Source organism: Quercus lobata, chromosome 3, assembly GCF_001633185.2.
Source record: "Quercus lobata isolate SW786 chromosome 3, ValleyOak3.0 Primary Assembly, whole genome shotgun sequence".
Lineage (NCBI taxonomy): Eukaryota > Viridiplantae > Streptophyta > Magnoliopsida > Fagales > Fagaceae > Quercus > Quercus lobata.
The window spans coordinates 12,864,728-12,890,085 of NC_044906.1; the positions used below are offsets into that span (position 1 = coordinate 12,864,728).

Genomic DNA, 25,358 nt, shown 5'->3' on the forward strand with positions numbered 1-25,358 from the left:
TATGACCATGGTGACACACCTTGACATGCAACATATATATCCACAATTGTTTTATGTACATAACATGTTTCATGCACATAGACACATGCATATACATGATATACATACTTTCATCTATATAAGTGAAGATACATGATCCACAAGCAACATGTCTGTGTTTGAGAAGAACAAAATTCATTTGATTGCCAAGCCAACTTTAGAAATGGATGATGAGCAAGAAAGATTGTTTCCAATTGCAAACGTGGGTAGGATCATGAAGCAAATCCTTCCCCCAACAGCAAAGATTTCCAAGGAAGCCAAACAAACTATGCAAGAAAGTGCAACTGAGTTCGTAAGTTTTGTCACAGCAGAGGCATCTGACAAGTGTCACAAAGAGAACAGAAAGACTGTCAATGGGGATGACATCTGTTGGGCTTTGAGTACTCTAGGTTTTGATAACTATGCTGAGGCTATAGTACGGTACTTATATAAATATAGACAGGCTGAAAGGCTAAAAGCTAATCAAAACAAAGGTAATAGTACTCCTGACAACCATGAAGAAGAATCAAACTATAGAAGTGGAGGTCAACATGGGAGGCAAACTGAGCTTCCTATCCCATTAGAGTTTAGAGTTATGGAGAGGGGTGACAACTCTCAAGCAAGACCATCTTGAACTATAATATTGTCTACTGCATGATATGATGTGATAATGAATAAGACCACTACTGGAGGTAGAGGTTCAAGCCATGTGTGTGGATGTAATCAACTGAGAAAGATTTAAATCTATCTTTCTTCAATACTTTTGTAGTTTAAGGTAAATTTGCATCTTTCTGCTCCACTTCATGTATCATTTTCTTCATATTGTACTTTTTTTTTTCTTCCTCTCTTTTGCTGAAGGAGGAGAGGAAATTCTGTAGAAGGTGATAAACAATGTATGTAGTTTGGCTTGCACTTAATTTGCAGTTTTCATGACAGATCTTAATGTTATATGATGGTACATAGAACTTCTATAGAAAGCATTCCGGTATTTTAATTTAAAAAGAAAACAATATGTGAAATTTATTTCTACATTAATTGAAATTCAAATTTTGATCATTAATTTTTACTTATTGGAGTTTTATTTGAGAATTTACCATATTAAACTCACATTTAAGAACAGAAGGTGCTGGCCAATATATGTAGTTTGGCTTGAATTTTGCAGTTTATACTTGATAGATACTAATGTTAAGATGGTACTTTCATGAGCAGTTCTTGATTTTGAAAGGAAATAAACTTGACAATAGTTTAGAGGACAGTGTAAGAAGAGTCCATTTTGGATAGGCACTCAGATTCTGGCTAGCTAGACACAAACTTGGTTTACTAAATTGGTAGCTACAAAGGAATTTTAAACTTTTCTATGTGGTTGAGCACTTCTCACTTCTTCTAAAGACTAAGGATCATTTAGGGATGAACATTGGCTAATGAGATGTAATTATTCCCATTTTTGGGATTAAGGCAGTGGAAAACTTAATTTGTTCTCTACTGTGATTTATTCACATCATTCTGTTTTTTTTTTTTTTTTCTTTCTTTCTTTCTTTCTGTTTTTAGTAAAATATATCATGTAATTACATCCCAAGTGGCCAGCTGATATTCCTATTTCCAGATTAAGGAAATGCAAAAATTATATTCTTCTCAACTGTAAGAATTGACACATATTCCTCTTCAATTTATTTATTTTTTCAGTATAATTTATCAAGTGATTATAATCCAATTATATTTTTCACTGTAATTAATTTACTTAGCTCTTGAGCTGGCATTCCTCCGAATGATAAGGCCTTGTGCATGCAGTGTTTATTTTAGGTGTCTGTAGAATAATCATATAAGAATTCCTTGTCACCTATATTGCTATTTAATCACTGGTATATCAGATTTATTCTTATGCTTATATGGATGGACCTATCAGCACTTGAGAGTTGAGACTTCAACTGAGTTAACAATAGAATATCCCCCTTTCCCCCCTCATTTTTCTTAGGGTTTTCTTATATTGCCTAGCATCTAGCTGAATCTAAATCTTCCAATATTGTACTATAACCACTAGTCAACTCATCATGAAAGAGTACAATCCAAATCTGTTAGCAGACCAAAAAGGTCATGAACCAAAATTAATTAAGGATCAAAGTACTTACTCATTTCAGTTCTGTGAGCATTCTCCTCCAACCAGAACCCCCATTCTCTCACTAAAAGAGAAGGCAAATGAGAATCAAAAGTGAAGGTTTCAGTTCAAGCATCCAATCCCATTAATTCTAAGTAGATCCTCTCATTTTCACTTAAAGAGAGACAAATTAATGAGAATGAAAAGTGAAGGTTTCAGGTCAAAGATCCAATCACATAAGTTCTGAGTACATCCTCTCATTTTCACTAAAAGAGAAGGCAAATGAATGTTTCAGTTAAAAGATCCAATCACATTAGTTCTAAGCAGATCCTCTCAATTGCCTTATAATTCTCACTAACAAATCCCACCCGAATTTTTCTGAATAAACTTCCTCACAAAGTTTTTTTCTGCAAAATATATCATGCTAGCAGGTTGATATATATTACTCAAATAGTAATAGTCAAACTAGTTTAAACATTGCACACACACTAGGTTTTGGATTTCGGTAACCCTAGAACTAGGGACCATTATCACGTGGCTTTACATGACATGATTAATCGTGAACACCCAATTAAATCTATGGCATGCGTTATATTTTACTCTTATGCAAATAGATTAGGGTAATTTTCCCATAAAAGTTGATTGTAAAGGTGCTGCTAATCCAATTTAAAATTTTTTGTCAGAGCTAGGGTTTTCAACATGCAGCCTAGGGTTTCTATAAACTCTTGGGACCACTTCTCAACTATCATCTCTCATATATTCTTTTCCCACTCTTTTTCTCTCATTTCCAAAAGATTTAATTGGTACAATTGGTGTGGAAAATCTTCCACTAAGTATGTTTCCTACAAAGGTATGGAACAAAGTCCCACTTAGTAAGTTACCCTATATAAAAGGAGAGAAATTTCTCAAAATTGAGCATGGTTGATACTATATATTATTAGACTAGTTGATAAAAAAGCTTAAAACCTCACAAACCATCTATGCCACTGCAGTACGGCCATGAAATAGTTTCCTTTGTAGAATCAAAGACAACCTTAGTACATTTGGAGCAACCATACCAAGACAGTATTGCATGTGTTATGGTGTTACTTACTAGGACAATGTTGAAAAGTTCAAAATTTAGGACTAATTATACCAATGTAGTAAGTACTACTGTGTGATAGTTTCCTTGATAGAATAATTTCGAAAACCACAAAGAATTATGGGACCAACTGCTAAATATATTGCAGTACTAAATATATGATGGTTTCCTTGATTGAGTGATTTCAGATAAATGTTGCTTCCATGGACTCCGACCATGGATTTATGGTATCGAGCTTCATAAACTTCTCACACTGCAAGATTACTTGTGCAAATTGGCACTTTGGCCACAGTGATTTGAATTTAATTATAGCAAACCCGCGATATGTACCGCAATTGGTGCATCCATTTTCCAGGCTGAAGGGCAAAGGCATCATGACTTGTCCCTGTGAGTTGCAGCAGCCCATCATATGAAAAGTTTAACTTTGTTGCAAATTAATTGCATGTGACCTAAAAGTTTACCCAAAGAGGCTTCATTGATCTTCTTAATATATATTTTTTCACTACCCCAGTGATCCATGGTTCACCTAGCTAATGCATGCATAGTTGCATACCCATGCCTTCTAGCATTTAGTCATGACAATCTGCATTATAGAGAGACATAGTACAATGCACAAGTAGGTAGTAAGTTTTTTATTTCAATAAGAACTCCACACGTAATAGTTTAGTTTTGAAAGCTGTTATGTCAACCTGTAAGCAAATAACTTAATTATATTGAACATTGCTATTTCGCTAATACAATCTACTTACAACAATAGAGATCTCTACCTTTTCTAAAAAAAAAGGGTACTCAAATGAATACATTTTCTAGAAAATGTATTCATTTGAGTACCCTTTTTTTTTCTTTTGGGTCAATTATTGATTGTAGTAAAGATTAATAAGCATTCAAACATTTATTTCTTTTCCTTTCTTCCCTTGGCAACCAAAAGGAAAGCATTAAGCTTGTTGATTTATAACCATTATTGAGTTCTTCACTGGTGATTACTCGGACAAAAACTATTACATGCTTAAGAAAGTTGACAACAAGCGGTTGTTATTGAACTTCTAGCTAGCACGGATTAATTAACAGATAATTAATTTAGATGCATCACTGGTAACCTTTTTTTCCGTACTTATACGTGGCCTAATCAGTCCAACATTTATGATGTTAAAATCATATAGAGCTAACTATTGGATGGTTTATGGTTTTAATTAATGTCATATTAATTAACAATTCTAGTGAGATATGTATAACTACTAGCAACATACTTGTTTTTGGGATATATATGTAATATGTCAAGGGCATCGATGTCTTCAAGGACTTTTTAATGTGTTATTAGACTATTCAACCAATAAGCACCTGAATTTCATGCATTTTGATTAATGCAAACTGTTTAAAACCCATCAACACAATAGATTTATAGGACTCATTCAATTATTCATCCATCTGGTTTCTGACCAGGTTCTAGTTAGCTAAACGTGAAGCTTTGATATGTACCTTGGGTGACAGTTTAAAAACTTGAAGATGTACCCAACACTGGCTTAAGGTTTGCATCATGCTTAACAAGCAGAAAGCCCCAAAGGGTTGGTCTTCCTCAAACTCATGATCACTCAACATGGGAGTCCTAAGTTTGACTTTTGTCACTAACATTCTCTGAACTTTTTGAGGTCATCCTAGGGATCTAGTTTGTATAATATGGGAGACTGTATAAATATATATGCCAGGGGTTAGTGAAGTACTCAAAAAAGTTTTAAAAGAAATGGAAAGGTAGAGGAAGACCAAGAAGAAGAAAAGGCAAGCAATCAAGCAGGAATCCTAAAATGTTTGGCCTTTAATGAGGTTGGATTAGATAGACTTTTTTTTTTTTTTTTATTGCACCGATCCATTTTACCAAACGATACTATGAAAAAGAAAACCATGAAGACACCCAACAAGGGATTAAGGTTGGGTCCGAGCGAGTCAATAGAGAGCCTAAAGAGAGAGAGAGAGAGGGAGGGTAAATTGTCATGGTTGTAATGGTCATTCTCAAGATTTTAATTGAGTTGAGGCAAGCATTAAAAGTTTAAGACTGGTTGAAGAAGAGTTGAACTCATTACTAAGCAAGGTTACGTATTCATGAATAAATTGTCACGGTTGTAAATGGTCATTCTCAAGATTTTAATTGAGTTGAAGCAAGCATTAAAAGTTTAAGATTAGTTGAACAAAAAGAGTTGAACTTATTACTAAGCAAGATTATATAATCATGCCTTATTCTTTTTTTTTTCTTTTTAAGGCTTGATTTTTTTCCATAGACTATTTCATTAACTTATTCTTTTTTCATCTAAAATAAATACTATAACTAGGAATTTGTATCACTTTACAAATCTATACTAATAAGTAATAATTAACATATAGTTGAGATTATATATTATTTGAGTTAACTAGATATATTAACTTAAATTTATGAATTTTTAGAAATTAGATTTACCAATCTTCTATTACTAGTAATTAGTATCTGTGGGGCCGGGAGCTTACGATTCGGCCCACGCTCTATCCGGGCTCAGGGCCCGTGCCGAGGAGATCGTGTGCCGAGGACGAATGATCGAAGGCCTAGGTGTCAAGGGGAACAGCTGAGGACGACCCTATCCTCGGCACTCCAGGACTTCAATGGGGAGAGCAACATCTCGATGAAGGCTATCCCCAAACAGCCCCTTGAAGGGGATGGGAGTGGAATGGGGCCCACGTGGAGGTACGGTGCAAAATTGGTTCAAGGAAAATACGTCCCCTCCGCATTAAATGCACCCGCCAGCGTCCTGATCATGTTAATGAGAAAAGACGCTTGGGTGGTGTAACTTCGATCATCGCAACTAACAAAAAGTAAGAGGGGACAGCTGATGGGATGGGTACAGAAGTAAGCACCTGCCTGACCAACAAGTGGAGGGCTAAGATCAACCAAGAAGGACTATATAATGTAAAGGTTAGTGCACCAAAAGGCTGGCTGGGAAAAATTGCCAAAAACCAGAGTCTCGCAACCCGCCTCCAGGAGAAAGACTCCCAGGACGAACACGATTTAAACCATGTATGAACACCACGAAAAACCCGCCGTCTGGTGACCAAGGCCTAGCCTTTCAAACTCACGCTCTATAAATGATATTGTTTGGACCTTTTTACGTGCGAACCCAACACTGTTACGGTTCGTTACAAATCGAGTCCTTACAATTGGCGCCGTCTGTGGAAAGGGCTTGTGTGTTGGCATAGGCAGTAGGTCGAGATAGTTCCCTTGTCATTTCTAACAACCGGTTATAGTGTTCTAGCGTAAAGTTCCACTAGAGGCTATGATTCTTGACTAGGGGCTACGCTTTGTAGCGTCAATCGCATGGATGGTTTTAGGGGCTTGGCCGAGGAGCTAATCCCCCTAAAGCCAAGGCCTCATATCAAAAACTGAGTTTTGGACAGAACCAAGGTATTGCATGGTCCTCGGACTCAAACTTATGGGGAAACCAACTACTTGGAAGAAAAACTAAGTTTTTGACAGAATCAAGGTATTGCATGGTCCTCGGACTCAAACCTATAGGGAAATCAACTACTTATCAAAATCAAGTTTTGGATAGAACCAAGGTATTGCATGGTCCTCGGACTCAAACCTATGGAGAAACCAACTACTTATTAATATCTATCAAGTTTTGGACAGAACCAAGGTATTGCATGGTCCTCGGACTCAAACCTATGGGGAAACCAACTACTTATCAAAATCAAGTTTTGGACAGAACCAAGGTATTGCATGGTCCTCGGACTCAAAACCTATGGGGAAACCAACTACTTATTAATATCTATCAAGTTTTGGACAGAACCAAGGTATCGCATGGTCCTCGGACTCAAACCTATGGGGAAACCAACTACTTATCAAAATCAAGTTTTGGACAGAACCAAGGTATTGCATGATCCTCGGACTCAAACCTATGGGGAAACCAACTACTTATTAATATCTATCAAGTTTTGGACAGAATCAAGATATTGCATGGTCCTCGGACTCAAAACCTATGAGGAAACCAACTACTTATTAATATCTATCAAGTTTTGGACAGAACCAAGGTATCGCATGGTCCTCGGACTTAAACCTATGGGGAAACCAACTACTTATTAATATCTATCAAGATTTGGACAGAACCAAGGTATTGCATGGTCCTCAGACTCAAACCTATGGGGAAACCAACTACTTATCTATCAAGTTTTGGACAAAACCAAGGTATTGCATGGTCCTCGGACTCAAACCTATGGGAAAACCAACTACTTATTAATATCTATCAAGATTTGGACAGAACCAAGGTATTGCATGGTCCTCGGACTCAAACCTATGGGAAAACCAACTACTTATCTATCAAGTTTTGGACAGAACCAAGGTATTGCATGGTCCTCAGACTCAAACCTATGGGGAAATCAACTACTTATTAATATCTATCAAGATTTGGACAGAACCAAGGTATTGCATGGTCCTCGGACTCAAACATATGGGGAAACCAACTACTTATTAATATCTATCAAGATTTGGACAGAACTAAGGTATTACACGGTCCTCGGACTCAAGCTTATGGGGAAACCAACTACTTTAAAGAAGTCTAGGTACTAAGCAGGACTTAGCAACTACGCGTGACCTCTAGAATGACGCCTATATCCTCGTTGAATGAGGGTTAGGAATGAATTTAAGGCTCTGTAGGTGCAGGTAAGCTAAGGTTATGAAACATGATGTTAAATGTATCGCATGCACAACTATTCCTACGTGTTAAGATAAATTAGTTCCAAATTCATAAACAATAGTAAGTATTGACGAGGGCAACTAACAAGTAACCAAAAGGAAAAATGAAGAAAATGATTTCACATATATATGTTCAACAGGTTCAAACTACTAACAGATTACAAAGTTTTCAAAATGAAAAGAGACAAGTTAATCGTTAAACTAAAAACAAATACAAAGCCTAGCCAGGGTTTCTACTTTTTTAGTTTTGCGTCGGCCACGTCCTGGGAAGGCGGAACGGGATCAGTTTCGACGCCCTGGAGGATAGTCCCTTCTGGGGAAGGCTGAACAGGGTCAGTATCGGTACTCTTAGGGACCGCAGCAAGGGGAATTGCCTGTGGGGGCTAGGCAAGTATGGCTCGCTCCTCAGCATTAGGCATCTGAGTGCCAACCACGGGCTCAGTAACCTCTTTAGGAACCTCAGGATCCGTATGCTGAGATATTTCTATCACATCCTGAGGTTCTCCCTCTTTGAGCGTCTTGCCAGGAGAGCCGCCGACCTGTAAGTTTTCCGACTGGGTGACCCCTTCCTCGGGTTGGTCGCTCATAGCCACGGAGCTGGAGGAGGTGGCCTCACGGATGGCTGTAGGGTAGAATATGTTCTCCGCTTTCCACAAGTCGGATGAAGCATTCACCCCAGCTCGCTTCAATGCCTCTTCCCAAACCTGGGAGCAGTAAAGCCTGCATACCCCAAGAATCTGGGCTTTAAGGATGGCTTAGGTTTCAGCTACCCCCGCATTATAAACCATCATCCTCGGCCGTTTCCTTGGCCACCTCAGCCTCATTTCTGGCAAACTCGGCCTCTTGCTAGGCCCTTATGGCTTCGTCACGGGCATACTCCGCCACACTTTGTCATGCTCTGCTACGGCCAGTTTTATACTTAAATCCTTGATCAGCTCTTTAGCTATTTGCAACTGATCCTCGGCTTCTAGTAGACGTTTTGTTTGGTCTTCGGCCTGTTTTTGGGCGCTAGCTAAGCCCGCCGAGGCGCTATCCCTTTCATGGATAGCGACTGTTAGGTCAGCCTTGGCCTTGGTTAGGTCCTCCTCAGAAGCTTGGAGAGTCTTCGCGGCCGTTAAGCGCTTGGTGCATTCATTCTCGGCTGCCTTACTCTTATTATTCACCTCTTCCTCCATCCTATAGGTGGCCTGGAGAGCCTGGCAAGGGAGATAAATGCATAGTTAATGACAAACCAGGAGCAAGAGTTAATAAAGTTTTAAGTTTCAAGAAACCTTACCATGCCCAAGTACCTCTTAGTACTGAGGAAGACCTCTTGCATCCTCATTTTCCTCAGTCCATCCATGTCAGTGGGAAGTAGCATGGTTCTCCCTAGTGCGTCTGCTACGTAGCCACCCTCGTCATCTCCAAGGTCCCTCATGGATGCAGTTTCTAGCAATGGACCCCCGTGAAGCATTGGGGCAGGAAGCCAGGCGCTTGGCGAGGACTGGGCCTCGATCCCCTTCCCTTTGCCTTGAGAGGATTGGACTTCAGTCTCTTTACCCTTGCTTTGGTGCCCAATCTTCAGTTGTTTTGTACGCGGAGCCTCTTTCTTCTCCTTAGAAGGTTGGGATTTTCCCCCGTCTATGATTTCCTTGCCCTTGGGACTCCTCTTTCTCTTTGAATCAGTGCCTTCCAGCCAAGGAGGCAAAGCTGGTTGGGAGGAAGCAGGAAGTTTGGGGCGGGGGGATTGTGGCTGTGACTTGGTGGAAGATGACCTAGTCTGGACAATCTGGGGTTGAGGTGGTGGGGAAGGAGCATTAGGTTGTGGCGTTCCCTGCGTATCCTTCCCAGGTTGACCCTCGAGGAGTTCGAGTAGGGGGGTCGGGGGCTTTCTCTTGAGTCTCATCTCGGCTTGAGAAGAGGTACCTACTGATGACAATTCTGCCTCGGACAAGGCTGGGTCACCTATATCACCAGAAGGATCCTCGGATGGGTTGGCTAGGTCAAACACCCCAAAACCTTCCTCGGGCTGGTCTAGCTCGCCTTCGTCCTCTGCTACTTGATGAGACGAGAAGGGGCCCACCAATGGGATGTTCTCGGGGACAGATGGTTCTTGGGAGATTGAAAATCCTGGCTCGACCATGGTAATTTTTGGAAGCCAAGGACGGCTAGCGCTGATCACGTGCCTTGCGTCCGCAAATGACTTCTGAATAGGAGGGTACCCTAGTATTTTGTGAGCGGTTCGGACTTGACCATCTCCGTCATTTACGAAAACTGCCGCTTGTAGAACAGTCTCCAAGTCCGCCCGGTTGACTAAGTGAAAATGCCGTTGATAGGCGTGTGGATTTACAAAAAGAAAAACACGTATGCATGTTAGTTACCAAACAACATCAGATTAGAATGGCGTAAAGGGTCATCACCCTTCCATTCCCAGTAACCCCACCTGGTTCTCCTTCTACTATGGGGCACGGGTCGCCATCGTGCCATTCACCAGAGACGATGAGGAAATCCTTGTTTAATCCCTTATTAGAATCAGGGAGGCACTGGATTAGTCGAACCCTCTCGTCTCTCGTCTTCATGTAGTAGGATTTCCCCTTCAAATTTTGCAGATTATAGTACCAATTCACGTCATGGTAGGTCAGTCTTAGCCCCATCTTTTCGTTTAAAGCATCCACGCAACCCAGAATCCTAAACACGTTGCCGGCGCACTGGGTGGGGGCTAATCGGAAGTGCTTGAGGTAACCCCTCATTACCGGCCCCATAGGGATTCTCATACCCCCCTCTATAAAGGCAAGAACGGGAATTACTACCGCGCCCGTTTCCCTCTTATAGTGCCACTCCCCCATCTTAAAATGCCTCAGACTTACGTTGGGAGGAATCCTGTAATCGACGATGAACTTATTCATCGCCTCTTCAATATCGACTTACTTCCTCAGTCTCAATTTAGCCATCTCTATAATTTACTAAACAAACCCAACCCACGACGGGAAAAGAAAGGGAACCAAAGAAAAATAAACCCAGAAAAGAAAAAGCACGAGTTAATGGAGGTAGGGAACTTACATAAAAGAGGAAAGACGCTTCGGACAGGCTTTTTGTGCTGGAGATAGACTTGAGTTTGGGCGAAAGTTCAGATGAACCCAGAATATACGCGCTAGAACTCTTAAGTGCAAAACTGAAGAGACAGATCCGTTCCAAAAAATCTTTTATACTTTCTAGGGTAACCGCACACATTTTCCCGCCCATAAAAACCAAGGGATCACCACCGTTCGATCTTCATCACGCCATAGAACGTGGGAAACACAAAGCCGCTCGTATTTAATGAGGCCACGTTTCGCCTTCCAAGGGCTCTAGGAACGTGTCTCGGGCAGATGAAAAGTCTCGGGAACCGATAGGTGACAAGGATTGACAGATATTGGCAGATATCTGATGTCATCAAAACCCTCATGTCCGTCCGAGGAGTCGGATAGCAGGATTTTGAGGGGCTATTGTGGGGCCGGAGAGTTTACGATCCGGCCCACGCTCTATCCGGGCTTAGGGCCCGTGCCAAGGAAGACGTGTGCCGAGGACGAATGATCGAAGGCCTAGGTGTCAAGGGAAACAGCTGAGGACGACCCTATCCTCAGCACTCCAGGACTTCAATGGGGAGAGCAACGTCTCGATGAAGGCTATCCCCAAACAGCATCTTGAAGGGGATGAGAGTGGAATGGGGCCCACGTGGAGGTACGATGCAAAATTGGTTCAAGGAAAATACGTCCCCTCCGCATTAAATGCACCCGCCAGCGTCCTGATCATATTAATGAAAAAAGACGCTTGGGCGGTGTAATTTCGATCATCGCAACTAAAAGAAAGTAAGAGGGGACAGCTGATGGGATGGGTACAGAAATAAGCACCTGCCTGACCAACAAGTGGACGGTTAAGATCAACCAAGAAGGACTATATAATGTAAAGGTTAGTGCACCAAAAAGCTGGCTGGCTGGGAAAAATGACCAAAAACCAGAGCCTCGCAGCCCGCCTCCAGGAGAAAGACTCCTAAGGCGAACACGATTTAAACCATGTATGAACATCACGAAAAACCCGCCGTCTGGTGATCAAGGCCTAGCTTTTCAAACCCACGCTCTATAAATGATATTGTTTGGGCCTTTTTACGTGCGAACCCAACACTGTTACGGTTCGTTACAAATCGAGTCCTTACAGTATCAATTTTACTACTAAACTAAATAAGGTTTTTTTTTTTTTTTTTTTTTTTTTTTTATATCAATAACTAAGAGAAATAGTACGTCTATAACATTTTTTACAACACTTTCATAACTTAAATACAATAATTTGATATCTTATAAATTTATGTACTCAAATTCAATCTTTATGTCTTCGGTTTATAAACCTCGTTAGTACTTACAAAAGTTAGGCTTTTTTGTAAATACTAGTATTGTAAGTCTTGTCTTCCCACTCCCTCCTTAACAATATTATCTCAAAAAAAAAAATCAATCTTAAGTCAGCTTGTTTATGGATAAATTATAATGTAGTTTTGCTAGTTCAATACCTAAGTTTAAACCTGAGCTTGAATTTGATTAGTTTGCAAAATAAATAAACACGTTTTTTTTTTTTTTTTTGGGCAGTCAATACTGAACACTTTGATTTATTTTCATCTCCTAAAAAAATTACTCATTTTATTTAACAGCCTTAATTCTTTGACTATGACATTGGTAAGCCCATACAAGTTAAGGCTTGGTAAGGTACCTTGCCGAAAATTAGATCCTACATTGGTAAGGTCCGTTAGCGTTTGCAATTGCACACGCCCATATTGCTTTAGGGTCTCTATATTTTTGAGTCGGGCTTTTGAACACTTGGATCTCAGTTTTGTGGATGACAGAATGTTGACGCAAAATTTTAGCCCAAGTTTGCCCTTTTCAGCCCAACCTTCAACTTTCACTTTGTAAATTTACACCATTTTAATTTTATAGTTCATGTCTATCATTTTTTTTAAAATAAAAAATTAAAAACCAATTGGTGAGATTGAATCCAAGACTTAAACTAATCCCAACCACTACTGCTTCACTGCCTAAGTCAAGGACCAGGTGCTTCATCCAACATTTTGATTTTTACCTCATAATTCAATTTGGTCAATAGGATGAGGTCTACATATATAAGACACAAATGGTTCATGAAAACAATTAGGGGCAAAAAAATATCCACATGCTTTAGCATCTCATAAACATAAACTTAACTCAAAATAAAAAGAGTGTGACCCTTAATGCAAATTGCTTGAGCCAAAGCAGTATAAGAACATAAAATCGACCATCCATGCATACTCGCATTAAAACTTGATGATCCCTTCAGTTCGAGTTGATAAGAGAAGTTTATGATCACCTGTATATACTCCTTAGCAAATCTAGTTTATGATCACCTCTATATACTCCTTAGCAAATCTTAATTGCAAGTGCAATATTTCAGCTATTTTTAAGAAATCAGTGACTTGTGATCTCCAGAATCTAATACACCACCACAGTGCCACCTCCTAGTTCATCCTCCAGATTCAGTATTCTCCTCTACCTCAGGTACATGCTTTGTCAAAGCCGGTTGTGACCTACAAGACCCCTAGAGGAAACTACAGAGAAGGCATCCTACCCATTAATTTGATGTATGAATGGTCAGGCAAAATGAAGAGGAGGAGGCATGCATTTGGTCAAATGTGAGTGCACACTTCTAATAACCTTGTCCCAATGGTAGGATGCTGGCAAGTTGCAGTTAGTTAAAGCTAGTTCTAATGAAGTATGAATCATGGCAGACATTTCCAAAATCAAAGTCTATCAAGTAAGGTAAGCAAAATAATCCCAAAAATCAAGTAATTTGATTTACAAAAGCTTCAACAAATCCCCAGCCATCATCAAGATCAGGTCCCACCCAATAACCAGCTATTATCATGTGGGTACAAGAATTCAAGGGACAAGAACTAGTTTCAGAAGGAAATATTGAGGGTGTAATTAAGTGATGTCGATGGCTCCAGTTCACAGATAATATGCCTTTATTTGCATTGCAGATGGTAAGAAGCTTTGTTGCTGCAAACGTAATTCGTACAATCAGCTTAAAAAGAAAAAAACGGATAGCATTGTTCAAATGTTGAATATAAACGAAGTCCTAAACATTATGCCTTGCTTTAGCATCTAAAAGTGATCCATACTATTATTAACTTATTATTGGAACTTGAATTGGTCTCGTATCATCAACAAATTATCACTCAAGAGTTAAAAGAAGCAACATCATACACGTATTGGTTATTGATTTTGAAGGTAATTGTCTTTCTTTAAAAAATCCATTCATGGGGTAACCAAAATTCACATAAAAAGCTTTTTATCCCCTCCCAATGTAGAGCAAAACAACACTTCAAAACTCAAAATGCAGGTAGCTGACCAAGGTTCAAACAGGATAAAAGCCTAAAAATGAGAAACAATCATGCTTTAATGCTTCAAACAGGAGGCATAAATGGTAAATGAGCAAGGAGATAAATAAAGAAAACCTGTTTTGGCAGTTGCTTGGTTTGAGAGTCTACCATGATATGATTTCCTTGGATATATTTCCTGGAGGCAAGTCCCAACAAACAATAAGTACAACAGATCAAATACACACAATTCCATAAATAAAACACCAACCAGGGCATCATGTGTAAGAAACAAATATTAAGTAACAGTTTTCCAAAAAAAATATTGTGCAGAACTACTACAATGTAGCCCTATACTTAATTTGACAAATTGCCGCATAACCTAAAGAATCATTAGGATAAATCAAACTAGTGATACAAGAAACCCATTTTGGTTATTGAGCAATTATCAAAAAGGCAATACAAGACATTAACTTTTGGTAATTGAGCAATATTTGTGAGCCATTATTTATTCATTATGAACATCAATGAGTTTTTACTCATGAGTAACATGCAGTGTCCTGTTTAGCTAACCAGCAACAGTGGCTGCAAAGAAGGTGATCCACATGTGTTTGACAAAAAAAACTCATTCACACAATCAGTTGCATATAAAAGCAAATAGCATGCAGACATACGGAAACCAATGACAACTAACTGTTGTCGTACCCCAGCATCTGTTTGATAAAGCTTAAACATTTCTGGTTAACCATTCATTAATTAGTGACGAAACAAAACTCAGTTTCTATGTATGATCCACTGTGAAAGGTTGCACATTTTAAAAGTTGGTGATGAATCAAAAACTGCAAAAAAAAAAGCCCCACAAAACATTTTGGGTGACAACAACGCTTCTAATTTATCATGCTCTTGGTTTATGTATCAACTAATCAACCTCATACTATTTGCTGCTAAAGGGTAAGCAACAACAAATATACTTAGCCAAGATTAAATAGTCTTCAAATTCAAGATTTAAATGGCTCTTTCTCATTACCCATGGTTCCCTTATCTATATTTTGACCTTTGACAAGTACTAACACATCAGAAAGGATAATTGAAAAAGAACAGACACTTTGTAGATACAGAACCTCAATTCCACAACACTAAACTGAGATAATTCTTACTTTTGCTCTTGTTCTTTTTCCCTTCAGATTCCCAGCAGCCAAACGTGGCTCGAATTCAGGCAACAATTTTCAGTATCAAATTCCTAGACTGACCAAGAATCATTTGAAAGGACAAACATCTATAACTATAATAAGAACTAGAAAAGAAGCTACAATGAACTTAATTCTCATTCTCTCGACCCGTTTGGTTGCCGAGAAAATGTGAGAACAGAAAAATTCCAACATTGTTTTTTTTCACTTCTGCTCAAAGATAAAAAAACGAACACACTATCTATAATAAGAATTAGAAAAGAACCTACAAGAAACACTGCTGGAAAGGGTAAATTTTAATTCTTTCCTCCCGTTTGGTTCCCTAGAAAATGTAAGAAAATAAAATCTTGACACTGTTTATTAACATTTTTTGCTTTAAAATGGGTGAAAAGAAAAAGAACCTAACTAAGCAAACAACAGTGGCTGTAATGGGTCACTTGGGTGAATTTAATTGCATTTTTTTAATGTGGGTATTTTCATATAGTAGAAATTAAGAATTTTTCTCTTTTTTTTTTCTGATATTTTCTCAGCAACCAAACATGGGTTGTGGAGAAAACGTTTTTTTGTGAGTGAAGTAGTAAAAGCTAAAAGTTTTGTAAGAGAGATTTGGCAAAAGGTTACCTGAAAAAGGATTGTTGGAGGGCAGAGAGGCATGGAGAAGCTTATGGAGAGCAAGCACGCCATTGAAGCTTTGAACTTCAAATTACAGACTCAGAGTTCTTCGTTTTGATGCTTTAAGAAGGAGCTCAGAACGGTGTCGTTTTACTCTGGCTAAAACTAAAATTTGCTCCTCCTAGTCCTCGGCCTAAACCATTTTCTTTTTATTTTTTTGGGCTTTGTGGGCCGACAAAATATTTCCCTTATTCTGGGTTGGTGTTGGTTCACATAAAAATAAATAAACTTAAAAGGAAAAAAAAAAAAAAAGAAGAGAGAATGGATGTTACAGATGGGAATTAATCTATTGATTTTCTAATGCTAATAATACATCTTATCACCGAACCAGTCTATTAATTTGTTAATTTTAACAATAATTTTAGATAGGCTTCAAAAAAAAAACAATAATTTTAGATAGTATGGAAATTACTACTAAACCACGAATTAGAATGTTAATTAAATTTATAATATGGATTGGATATTACAAAAGATCATAATCTAAGGTTAATAGTTGCAATTTAGTAACCCATTTATAAGGTACTCCTTAATCCTATAATTCTTTAACTTTTATAAGATGGATTATCACAAGATTGGAAAGTGAATAAAATAAAAGATTTTAGCCATATAAAAGCACCATTGAGGAATTTTCCCGTTTCCAAAAAAAAAAAAACAGAATGGCAATTTTAATATATAGATAATAATAAAAAATCTACAATCCGCATCAATTAGAGGATTAAGGAAATATCAAGAACCTTATAAGTTATAACCCAATTAGTTGATATCTTTTTTATTGGAGTAAATCTTTGACATCACCTAAATGTGTCCCTGAGCATAATACAAGCCTTAATGCAATAAGTTCTTTGTGAATCCAAAGAATGGAACTTTGAGAACCACTTGGAACAAACAACTCCAAATCTTAGGCAAACTCATCTGCAACTCGAAGATATAGCATTTTGAAGGAAGGAATGCTTATATGTTTTTTTTTTTTTTTTTTAATGGATTAGAACATATTAAGGAACAAGAGAGGGTCACAATCCATCTCCAATTTCTAGAACAAGAGCCCAAGAAGGAAGAGAGGAGATGGAGATGGGCCCATCCCAATTACAAGAGGCCACCCAACTAACCAAATTGTGAGACAAAAAAATTAACATTCTTAGAGACAAAAATAAACTCAGATACTTCCATGACGAGTTTGGGATACATACGGACAAAAATAAACTTCAAATTCCATAGTTCTTCATTTTGATGCTTTTTTTTTCTTAGGTTTAAGGAGCTCAAAACGGCATCATTTTACTCTATTCTAAAATTTGCATGTAGCAAAATTTGCTCCTCCTAGGGCCTAAACCATTTTCTTTTTCTTTTTAGGCCTTCGAGGGCCTAAAAAATATTTCCCTTATTCTGGGTTGGTGTTGGTTCACATAAAAATAAATAAATTTAAAAGGAAAAAAAAGGAGAAAAGAAATAAGAATGGATGTTACAAATTAATAGGAATTCTATTGATTTTCTAATATTAATACATCTTATCACTGAACCAGTCTATTAATTTGTTAATTATGAAAAAAAATTTAGATAGTATAAAAATTACAAATAAACCTCAATTTGGAATGTTAATTAAATTTATAATATGGGTTGGATATTACAAATGACCATAATCTAAGGTAAATATTTGCAATTTATTAATCCACTTATAAAGTACTCCTTAATCCTATGATTCTTAACTTTTAAAAGATAGAACTATCACGAGATTGGAAAGTGAATAATATAAAAGCACCATTGAGCAATTTTCACATTTTTTATAAAAAAAAAGACTGGAAATTTTAATATATAGAAAAAAAAAATGTACAATCAGTATCAATTAAAGGATTAAGGAAATGACAAAAACCTTATAATTTAACTAGTTTACATGTTCTGTTTTATTCAAGTAAATCTTTGACATCATCCAAATGTGTCCTAAGCATAATACAAGCCTTAATGCAATAAGTTCTTTGTGAATCCAAAGAATGAAACTTTTGAGAACCACCTGGAACAAACAACTCCAAATTTTAGGCAAACTCATTTGCAACTCGAAGAAATAGCATTTCGAAGGAACGCTTATATCTTTTTTTTTCTTTTTTTATAGATTAGAAAATGTTAAGGAACAATAGAGAGTCACAACATATCTCCAATTTCTGAAATAAGAGCTCAAGAAGGAAGAGAGGAGACAAAGATAGGCCCATCACAATTACAAGTGGCCGCCCAACAAACCAAATTGTGAGGCAAAAAATTAACATTCTTAAAGACAAAAATAAACTCGTTGCTTCCATGACAAGTTTGGGAAACTTATGGACAAAATAAACTCGATGCTTGGGACATTAACTTATATCTGCATTAATCTCGATTTGTTTATTAGATGAGCATTGCTCACTAATGAGGCGGTTTTGTTAGTGCTATAAGAGTGAGGAGTTTCAAAATCAAAGGTAGTATGGCCTTCCTTGAACAACGGAGTTTCAAATAAGTACAGAAGCACCAAAGTTGGTTTCAGCCTTGATAAATCTAGCAACATTAACAATGGAACCTCCAAGTAATAGATCAACAATTTTTTTTTTTGCCTCAAGAAGTCTTTGTTATTAGGAATATCCCCTTTGAGCACTAGTCCAGTTAGAGGAATTTTTAGTTTATCAAATTATTAAACGGCAAGCATTAATAGAAAGATAAATGCAGAGTTAAGAAAATGCATTGCGAATTGCCTTGCCCAGTTTTTAAATTGGAAATAGAATGAAGCCATAAAGCAGGGAAGAAACAACAGAACTTTATTTTACTTAATTTTTTTTATTGCTTGTTAATTAGATACTTTTCTTTTCGATTAAGTAAAACTGATTTTATAACGGATATGGACATCGGGTATCTCACATCATGTAGATTTCACAGGTGTGTGAAACTCCAAGTGAGGCTCACCAAGTGCATATACCCAGAGCAGTGCAAAAATGTCTGGAAATCACGGAAACTGGCTACCATCTATGATTTTATTGTTGTGCAAGTATATATCACTTGGTGCCTCACAGCAGGGGTATATATACATCGGATATCTCACATCCTGCTTCCATGACGAGTTTGTATCAGAACTTATTCTGTAATTATGTTAGTTGATCCTTCTCATAGATGTATTGTTGTCCAAGATCGGCAAAATTCTGGATGCCATACACATTTTTCATTTAATTGGTTTCACAACCCCAAAAAAAGAAGAAAAAGAAAATAAGTAAATAGATAAAGGAAATAGTGATTAGAGAAAAGATAACAGAATTTCAGGTCTGTTTCAATAAAATGTATTAAGTATTCCTCAAGGACTCGGAGAATCATGCGACTCTAAGGTAAGATTCAAGGATGCATTACCTGAAATCAGAGAAAATACAGTCAGTACAACTACAAATCAAAAAGTAGGGCTCAAATTGCTAATAACTGTTATTCCCTTTAAAACAATGACAGAATCAAAACAGAACCAAATTGGAGCAAAGCTCCAATTAAAAGTTCAATCAAAATGGGCAGGACTTACAAATCAGTATGAGAAGGCACATTTTGTGTTTCGTTTGAACTCTTCTTTGACTTGTGCTTTGATTTCTTCTCCCGTTTCTTGCTCCTGCCAAGCAGTCAAATATAGGCATTGGTGTACACACACAAAAAATAATAATAATTAAAAAAAAAAAAGAAAAAAAAGGGGGGCATTAGAGTAACAATTATTAATTCATTATATGACAAGAGTATTAGAAAGTACTCGTCATGTGAGCTAAGACCCCAGCAAGATTTTAGTTTCCGGTTGATGTGCTTCAAATCTTTTTCTGAAGGGAATTTATATCCTCTTACCTGTATACATGGCCACAAGTAGAATGGTAAATGTAATGGAAAACAACCACATTTCACTATTTAATTTTGAATTATATCCATTAAATTTGGGATACTTATTCAGATTGGAAAAAGTATAATGAATCTATACCCAAGAATCTATTGAATTTAGAGATTCAATGAGCTCTGAAACGGTATGTGCAGAACTCTGACGAGAGAGAATGCTCCTCAGGTATCTGCAAAGGAGCATGCAAGTTGAAGAAGACTGAATCATTATTGCAAACAAGAAATAGGATTTTTTTTTTTTTTTTTTTAATTCCACCAAAAAAAAGAGTTTTTAAGTTTTAACCCCAGATTCCTCCTTTCCTCCCATCAATTTTTATTATTGTGGAATCACAGTTTGGCAACCGAATATGAAGGTGAAAAATTGTTGCAAAAACATTATTGTCATAATCTTGAGGTAACTCTAAAGCAGTTTATAACCTCTCAAAGTCGAGAACTTTGTGCACCTCATTTGAACTACGCAAAGCAGCCAACGCCAACTGCATCAAATAAATAACAAACAAGATCAGTGTTCTTATTAAAGAACAGATTACAAGGTTAAACCACAATCTTCAATTAGCACCCACTAGGATCCATTTCGGAAGTACAATTTAGAATTTTTTGAATGGAATCCTGGGATAGGATTCATTGTTTTTATCAATGGTATATTGCACATCCTGGGAATACAATTCACAAAAGATATTTCAATATCTGCCGTTCCAAGCGGAACTACGGCCCTTTTTGTTTCTCAATCTATACAATGCTACTTTCATAATCCCCTATTTTTACCTTAATCATTATCTTAACTCCCCATATCTGAAAGGGTCAAGTTATTGTGGTGCATCTACAGATATATTTTCCAAACTACTAGACTTCTTCAATAACAGTTCTAATGATATGCTTTGCAATTTGGAGAATCAAGGAAGAAAGTTTTCAAGTTCAGATTTAGACAGACCAAAAGATGTTCATAATCAATGTGGTGAAAAAAGATGTACAGTACCTGCCCAGGAGGGAATAGAAGTGGTGCATCAGTAAGCATGATTTTATCAACCTCCATCCTTGCAGTTTCGTGTATAGCCTACATAACAGTAAAGCACCAGACAGAAAAAATGCAGTCAACCTCCCTGAAAGCATATTTTAGTGAACAGAAAGAGCATTATCAACAACAGTTAAGAGTACTAAAACAACATATGCTTAGTTGTTTCAGTATTTTCCCTAGAGGAAACATTTTACAATTAATCAAATTACATATTAATTACTTTAAAATGGTAACCATGCACAAAGATGTCATATGGGCTCAACTGCTAGCTATTCTTTTAGAAAATAAAAAACAATTAAGAACATCTTAACAAAAAATACTTTTCAAGTTTTAATTTGAGCATGAATGACATAAGTCAAGTAGTCACTAATACAATAATCATAAAGCAACAAATATGAAGCTATTCAGTTAAGAAGATTAAATAGGATGCAAACATTTTACCTTCAGCACATGAAGCTGGTCATCTTTTACTGGGCAGAATTCCTGGGAACCAACACCGACCCAGAATATAAAAAAGAAGGGGAAAAAGAATTCCAACATCACGATGAGACCAAAAACAAAATTAAAGAAAAAAATACAAAGACAAATTAGCTTTTCTAATGTACAAATCACAAAAGAAGAAATCAGCAGAAAGAATGGATTAGGATTAATCAACTTACCTCCATATCATTGACAAACCCATCAATGGAGCGATATGGCGCATAAACAATAAGATCAAATTCTAAACTCTGAAAAAATAAAGGAATAAGTTCAAATTTTGAAATCTTGCAAAGTAAAGGTATGTGCATTAGACAAAGAAGAGCAAAAATACTAAAGAAAACAATATTATGCACAGCACCTACATGCCTGATAAACTATCATCTCATTATTGAGAATCAATTGATGATCCTGAGAGATCCCCTTACCGAGCTCCTCTGCTGAAACATGATTTTCTTCTATCTTGCAAGCAGCATAAATGCATGTTAACCTGTGCACAGGGAAATAAATTCAATTTAATAATAATTTAGTCACAATTGAGCACTATACCCCCAACAATTACCAAGTGAAGAAATTCCAATAGTGCCCACTTTCATAGTGTGTCCAAATATATCTTCTTTTAGCAATATCATCATGAAATTTTTTATATTTTTTTTTATAAGTAAAATTTTATTGAAGTAAAAACAGGGTTCTACCCAAGTATACAAGGTGTATACTGCAAGTACAATTTCCTCATGAGTGTCTAGTCTTCAACCATACTTTGATGCAATGCAGATTCAAACTTAATGGTGGATCATGTGAACATTGGGAAACTTGAAGAGTTGAACATAAGTATAAAAAATAATCTTACATAATGTTTTTGGGATTATGTTGCATGACTGACCATTGTAGATAAAACCTTTTGAAATATATTAGAGCTGTTGCCTGCAAATGAACCAATTCAAGAAACTTGACTAAGATACCCAACTTTACCATTTATTTATCATTTTATATCATTGAAAAGGAACAACATACCTGAATTTTATGAGGAAAGTGGAAGTTATTACAAACTTCTTGAAGTTTATTCTCGTAGAACACTCGCATATATCGCTCTTCTTCAATAGTAAGTGGTTTCGGACGAGAATGCTTGTCAGCTAACGTGAAAAGAACGAAACCATTAGAACAAAAATAATTAGACCTCTTGCACAGAAAAGAACACGTTGACTAACTCATCCAATCCAATAAGAGAATGTTACAAAAAATTCAACTCTTGGAAATGTGTTTACCATTATCTTTCGAGTTAATTTGAGGTTCAGGGTACGACAACGTCCCATCCACATCTACTTCCATCAATGTTGCTCCATACTTCACAACACATCATTAGTTAATCAGCCCCAATAGAGTAATTAATCTTAACACAACTCCATTATGAGCTATATTACTGGGACTAAAAAATAAATGAACAAATGAACAAATAACAATTTTGCAGCATACCTTATCTAGTGTTTGTATTGCTCTTTGACGAGCAGCATTGTATTTATCATCCTATATCAGAGACCAGTCAAAAAAAAAAAAAAAATCCCTTTTTATTATAATACATAAACAAATGTAGTAAACAATTACAAAACTGAATTAAGTAAAAAACTAAAAAATATATTTACCTTCACTACACACAAACAAAAAACATACACAAGTTTCTATTAATTGAGGAAATAATTTAGATTTTCTCACTCAAGCCAGGCTTAAAAAAACTATTAAGCTAAATCAAACTGGGTTTTTTTAAAACATACTTATAATGATCTTTTGCTTTTAATTACTCATTCTTTGATTTTCTTTTCCTACACTTTCTAAGTAACCAAACGGAAAACGAATCTTAAAGAAATAATTTGTTTTTCCAACTCAAACCAAGCTTAAAACAGAACTATTAAGCTTAATCAAAGTGAGTTTTTTCTTCTTCTTTTTTCTTTTTTTCTTTTTAAATAACATAGTTATGAATGGGGAAAAAAATGATCTTTTGCTATTAATTACTCATTCTTTGATTTTCTTTTCCCGCATTTTCTAAGTAACCAAACGGAAAACGAAGCTGAAAGAAATAATTTGTTTTCCCCACTCAAACCAAGCTTAAAACAGAACTTTTCAGCTTAATCAAACTGGGGTTTTTTTTTTTAAAAACATCAATGAAAGCAATTGCTTTCAATTACTTCTTTCTTTGGTTTTCTTTCCCTACATTTTCTCGGGAACCAAACGGAAAACGAAGCTTAAAAGAAATAATTTGTTTTTCCCACTCAAACCAAGCTTAAAACAGAACCATTAAGCTGAATCAAACTGGGTTTTTTATATTTATATATTTATGATAGTAAAAATTAGTTCTTTTGCATTCAAATGTTACTGTTTTCTTTGTTTCCTACATTTTCTCAGGAACCAAACGGAAAACGAGTGTAAAGAAGAGGAAGGGACTTACCAGCTCTTGAGTAGTGAAGATCCAATTGGCTCGGTGAGTCGAGGTCTGGAAATCGGCCATGGCGACTCGGAAACCCTAACTCAGTTGATCTACGTAAATTAATTAATTTTACAATTTTTATTTATGGGATTTTGTAATAAAGTGAATTGATTGGCAGAGAGAATTTTTTTGGGGTTCTGACTTGTGAGTGATGAAAGAAGGAAAGGAAACAGAGAGAGACCAATTTTGTCAGAATGTTTGGGTTTTTAGGGGTTTGGGTTTTGGAAAATGATTGGATTTTACTTTTTATAAAGCATGGAAAATTATTGAATGTTTGAGTTTTTTCTTTTTTCTTTTTTTCCAGAAAAAAAAAAAGAATGAGTAATTTTTATTATTAAAAGTCATAATATTATTATTAATAGATAAATATTTCAATATATATATAAATAAATATTATTAAATAAATTTCAAATTAAAGAATTTATAGAAAAATAACTTACCTAATTTATTTGAATCAATTTGGAGAATACAAAATTAATTGAATCAAAATATGTTAGTGTTAAGTTGCCTATCTAAAATTACATAAAGTAATAATTAAGATAACTTTATATAATTTAACATTATTTGTAACTCAAAAACCAAATATATGTTAAATGATGATGTGACTTCTTCCTCTTACACGGGAATGTGTAGCCCTTAAGGGATGGATTACAAGATCCAAAGGGTTAAAATACCTCTTAAGTAAAATGGGATAAGGAAAAACTAAATCTTAACTAAGTTTCACATCACTTAAGTAAGAGATTTTTAAAAGTTCTTCAAAAAACATATAAAAAAAAAGGATAAGAAATTGTGTCACCAGTATAAGAAATCAACAAAGAATCAACATCATTATATCTATATAAAATTCGTAACTTTCTTTCAATTGCAACCCACTTAAAATTAAAGGGTTTATTGAGCCAACTATGAGAGCTTTGGTAAAAGAAAATTAGGCATCTTGCAATTTCATAAACCTATAGATAAGTAAAGTCTCGTCTATCATAAGTTGAAATATTATTGTATTTATATTCTATATATAAAAAATATATTATATAAATTAGTTTTTTTAACTCTCCAATAGGAACAAAATTTATATCCAAGTGTTTATATTGTAAACGAAAATAAATTAAATAAGAATGTAAAACTATTTTTTAAACCTCCAATAATAACTAACCACATCATTACTTTTCATGCTTCATAATACTCTCGCCTACAAATAAACATTCCTCCAAAAAGTTACATTTACCATTAAATATTCTTCTACGTGTAGAAGAAATGAGTTTGGACAATTATGAGTTATTTCTTGTGTGTTTATAGATTTTAATTTAAGTTACACTTTGTAGTAAGTTTAAGTAATATTATACTACTTAATTTTTTTTATTTAATGTGAATTTTAATAAATTTACTATTGGATTACATCTTCTTCTTTTA

At 36.0% G+C, this 25,358-nt stretch overlaps 3 protein-coding genes across 5 annotated transcripts; 1 reads left to right on the forward strand and 2 right to left on the reverse strand.

Annotated features, from left to right (window-relative positions):
* Positions 1-202: 202 nt before the first annotated feature.
* Positions 203-652, forward strand: LOC115979261 (nuclear transcription factor Y subunit B-4). The gene has a single exon (XM_031101242.1). The coding sequence runs from the start codon at positions 203-205 to the stop codon at positions 650-652; it is 450 nt and encodes a 149-aa protein (XP_030957102.1).
* Positions 653-13,161: 12,509 nt separating this feature from the next.
* On the reverse strand, positions 13,162-16,196 carry LOC115982177. The gene is made up of 4 exons (XM_031104709.1): positions 16,066-16,196; positions 14,396-14,456; positions 13,286-13,937; positions 13,162-13,248 (listed from the first exon to the last, which is right to left on the reverse strand). The coding sequence occupies exons 1-3, from the start codon at positions 16,126-16,128 to the stop codon at positions 13,720-13,722; spliced, it is 342 nt and encodes a 113-aa protein (XP_030960569.1). The 5' UTR covers positions 16,129-16,196; the 3' UTR covers positions 13,162-13,248; positions 13,286-13,719.
* Positions 16,197-19,314: 3,118 nt separating this feature from the next.
* Positions 19,315-24,165, reverse strand: LOC115982176 (cyclin-H1-1-like). 3 transcript variants are annotated; one of them, XM_031104706.1, is made up of 14 exons: positions 23,913-24,165; positions 22,946-22,996; positions 22,738-22,816; positions 22,487-22,605; positions 22,356-22,396; positions 21,842-21,962; positions 21,655-21,723; positions 21,437-21,478; positions 20,957-21,034; positions 20,398-20,456; positions 20,066-20,150; positions 19,847-19,935; positions 19,628-19,711; positions 19,315-19,467 (listed from the first exon to the last, which is right to left on the reverse strand). In XM_031104706.1, exons 1-14 carry the CDS (start codon positions 23,970-23,972, stop codon positions 19,464-19,466), a joined length of 981 nt encoding a protein of 326 aa, XP_030960566.1. In that variant the 5' UTR covers positions 23,973-24,165; the 3' UTR covers positions 19,315-19,463. The 3 variants fall into 3 exon arrangements, with proteins under 3 accessions (XP_030960566.1, XP_030960565.1, XP_030960568.1); XM_031104705.1 differs by having other exon boundaries at positions 22,323-22,396; XM_031104708.1 differs by lacking the exon at positions 22,946-22,996 and having other exon boundaries at positions 22,323-22,396.
* Between the last annotated feature and the right edge of the window lie 1,193 nt (positions 24,166-25,358).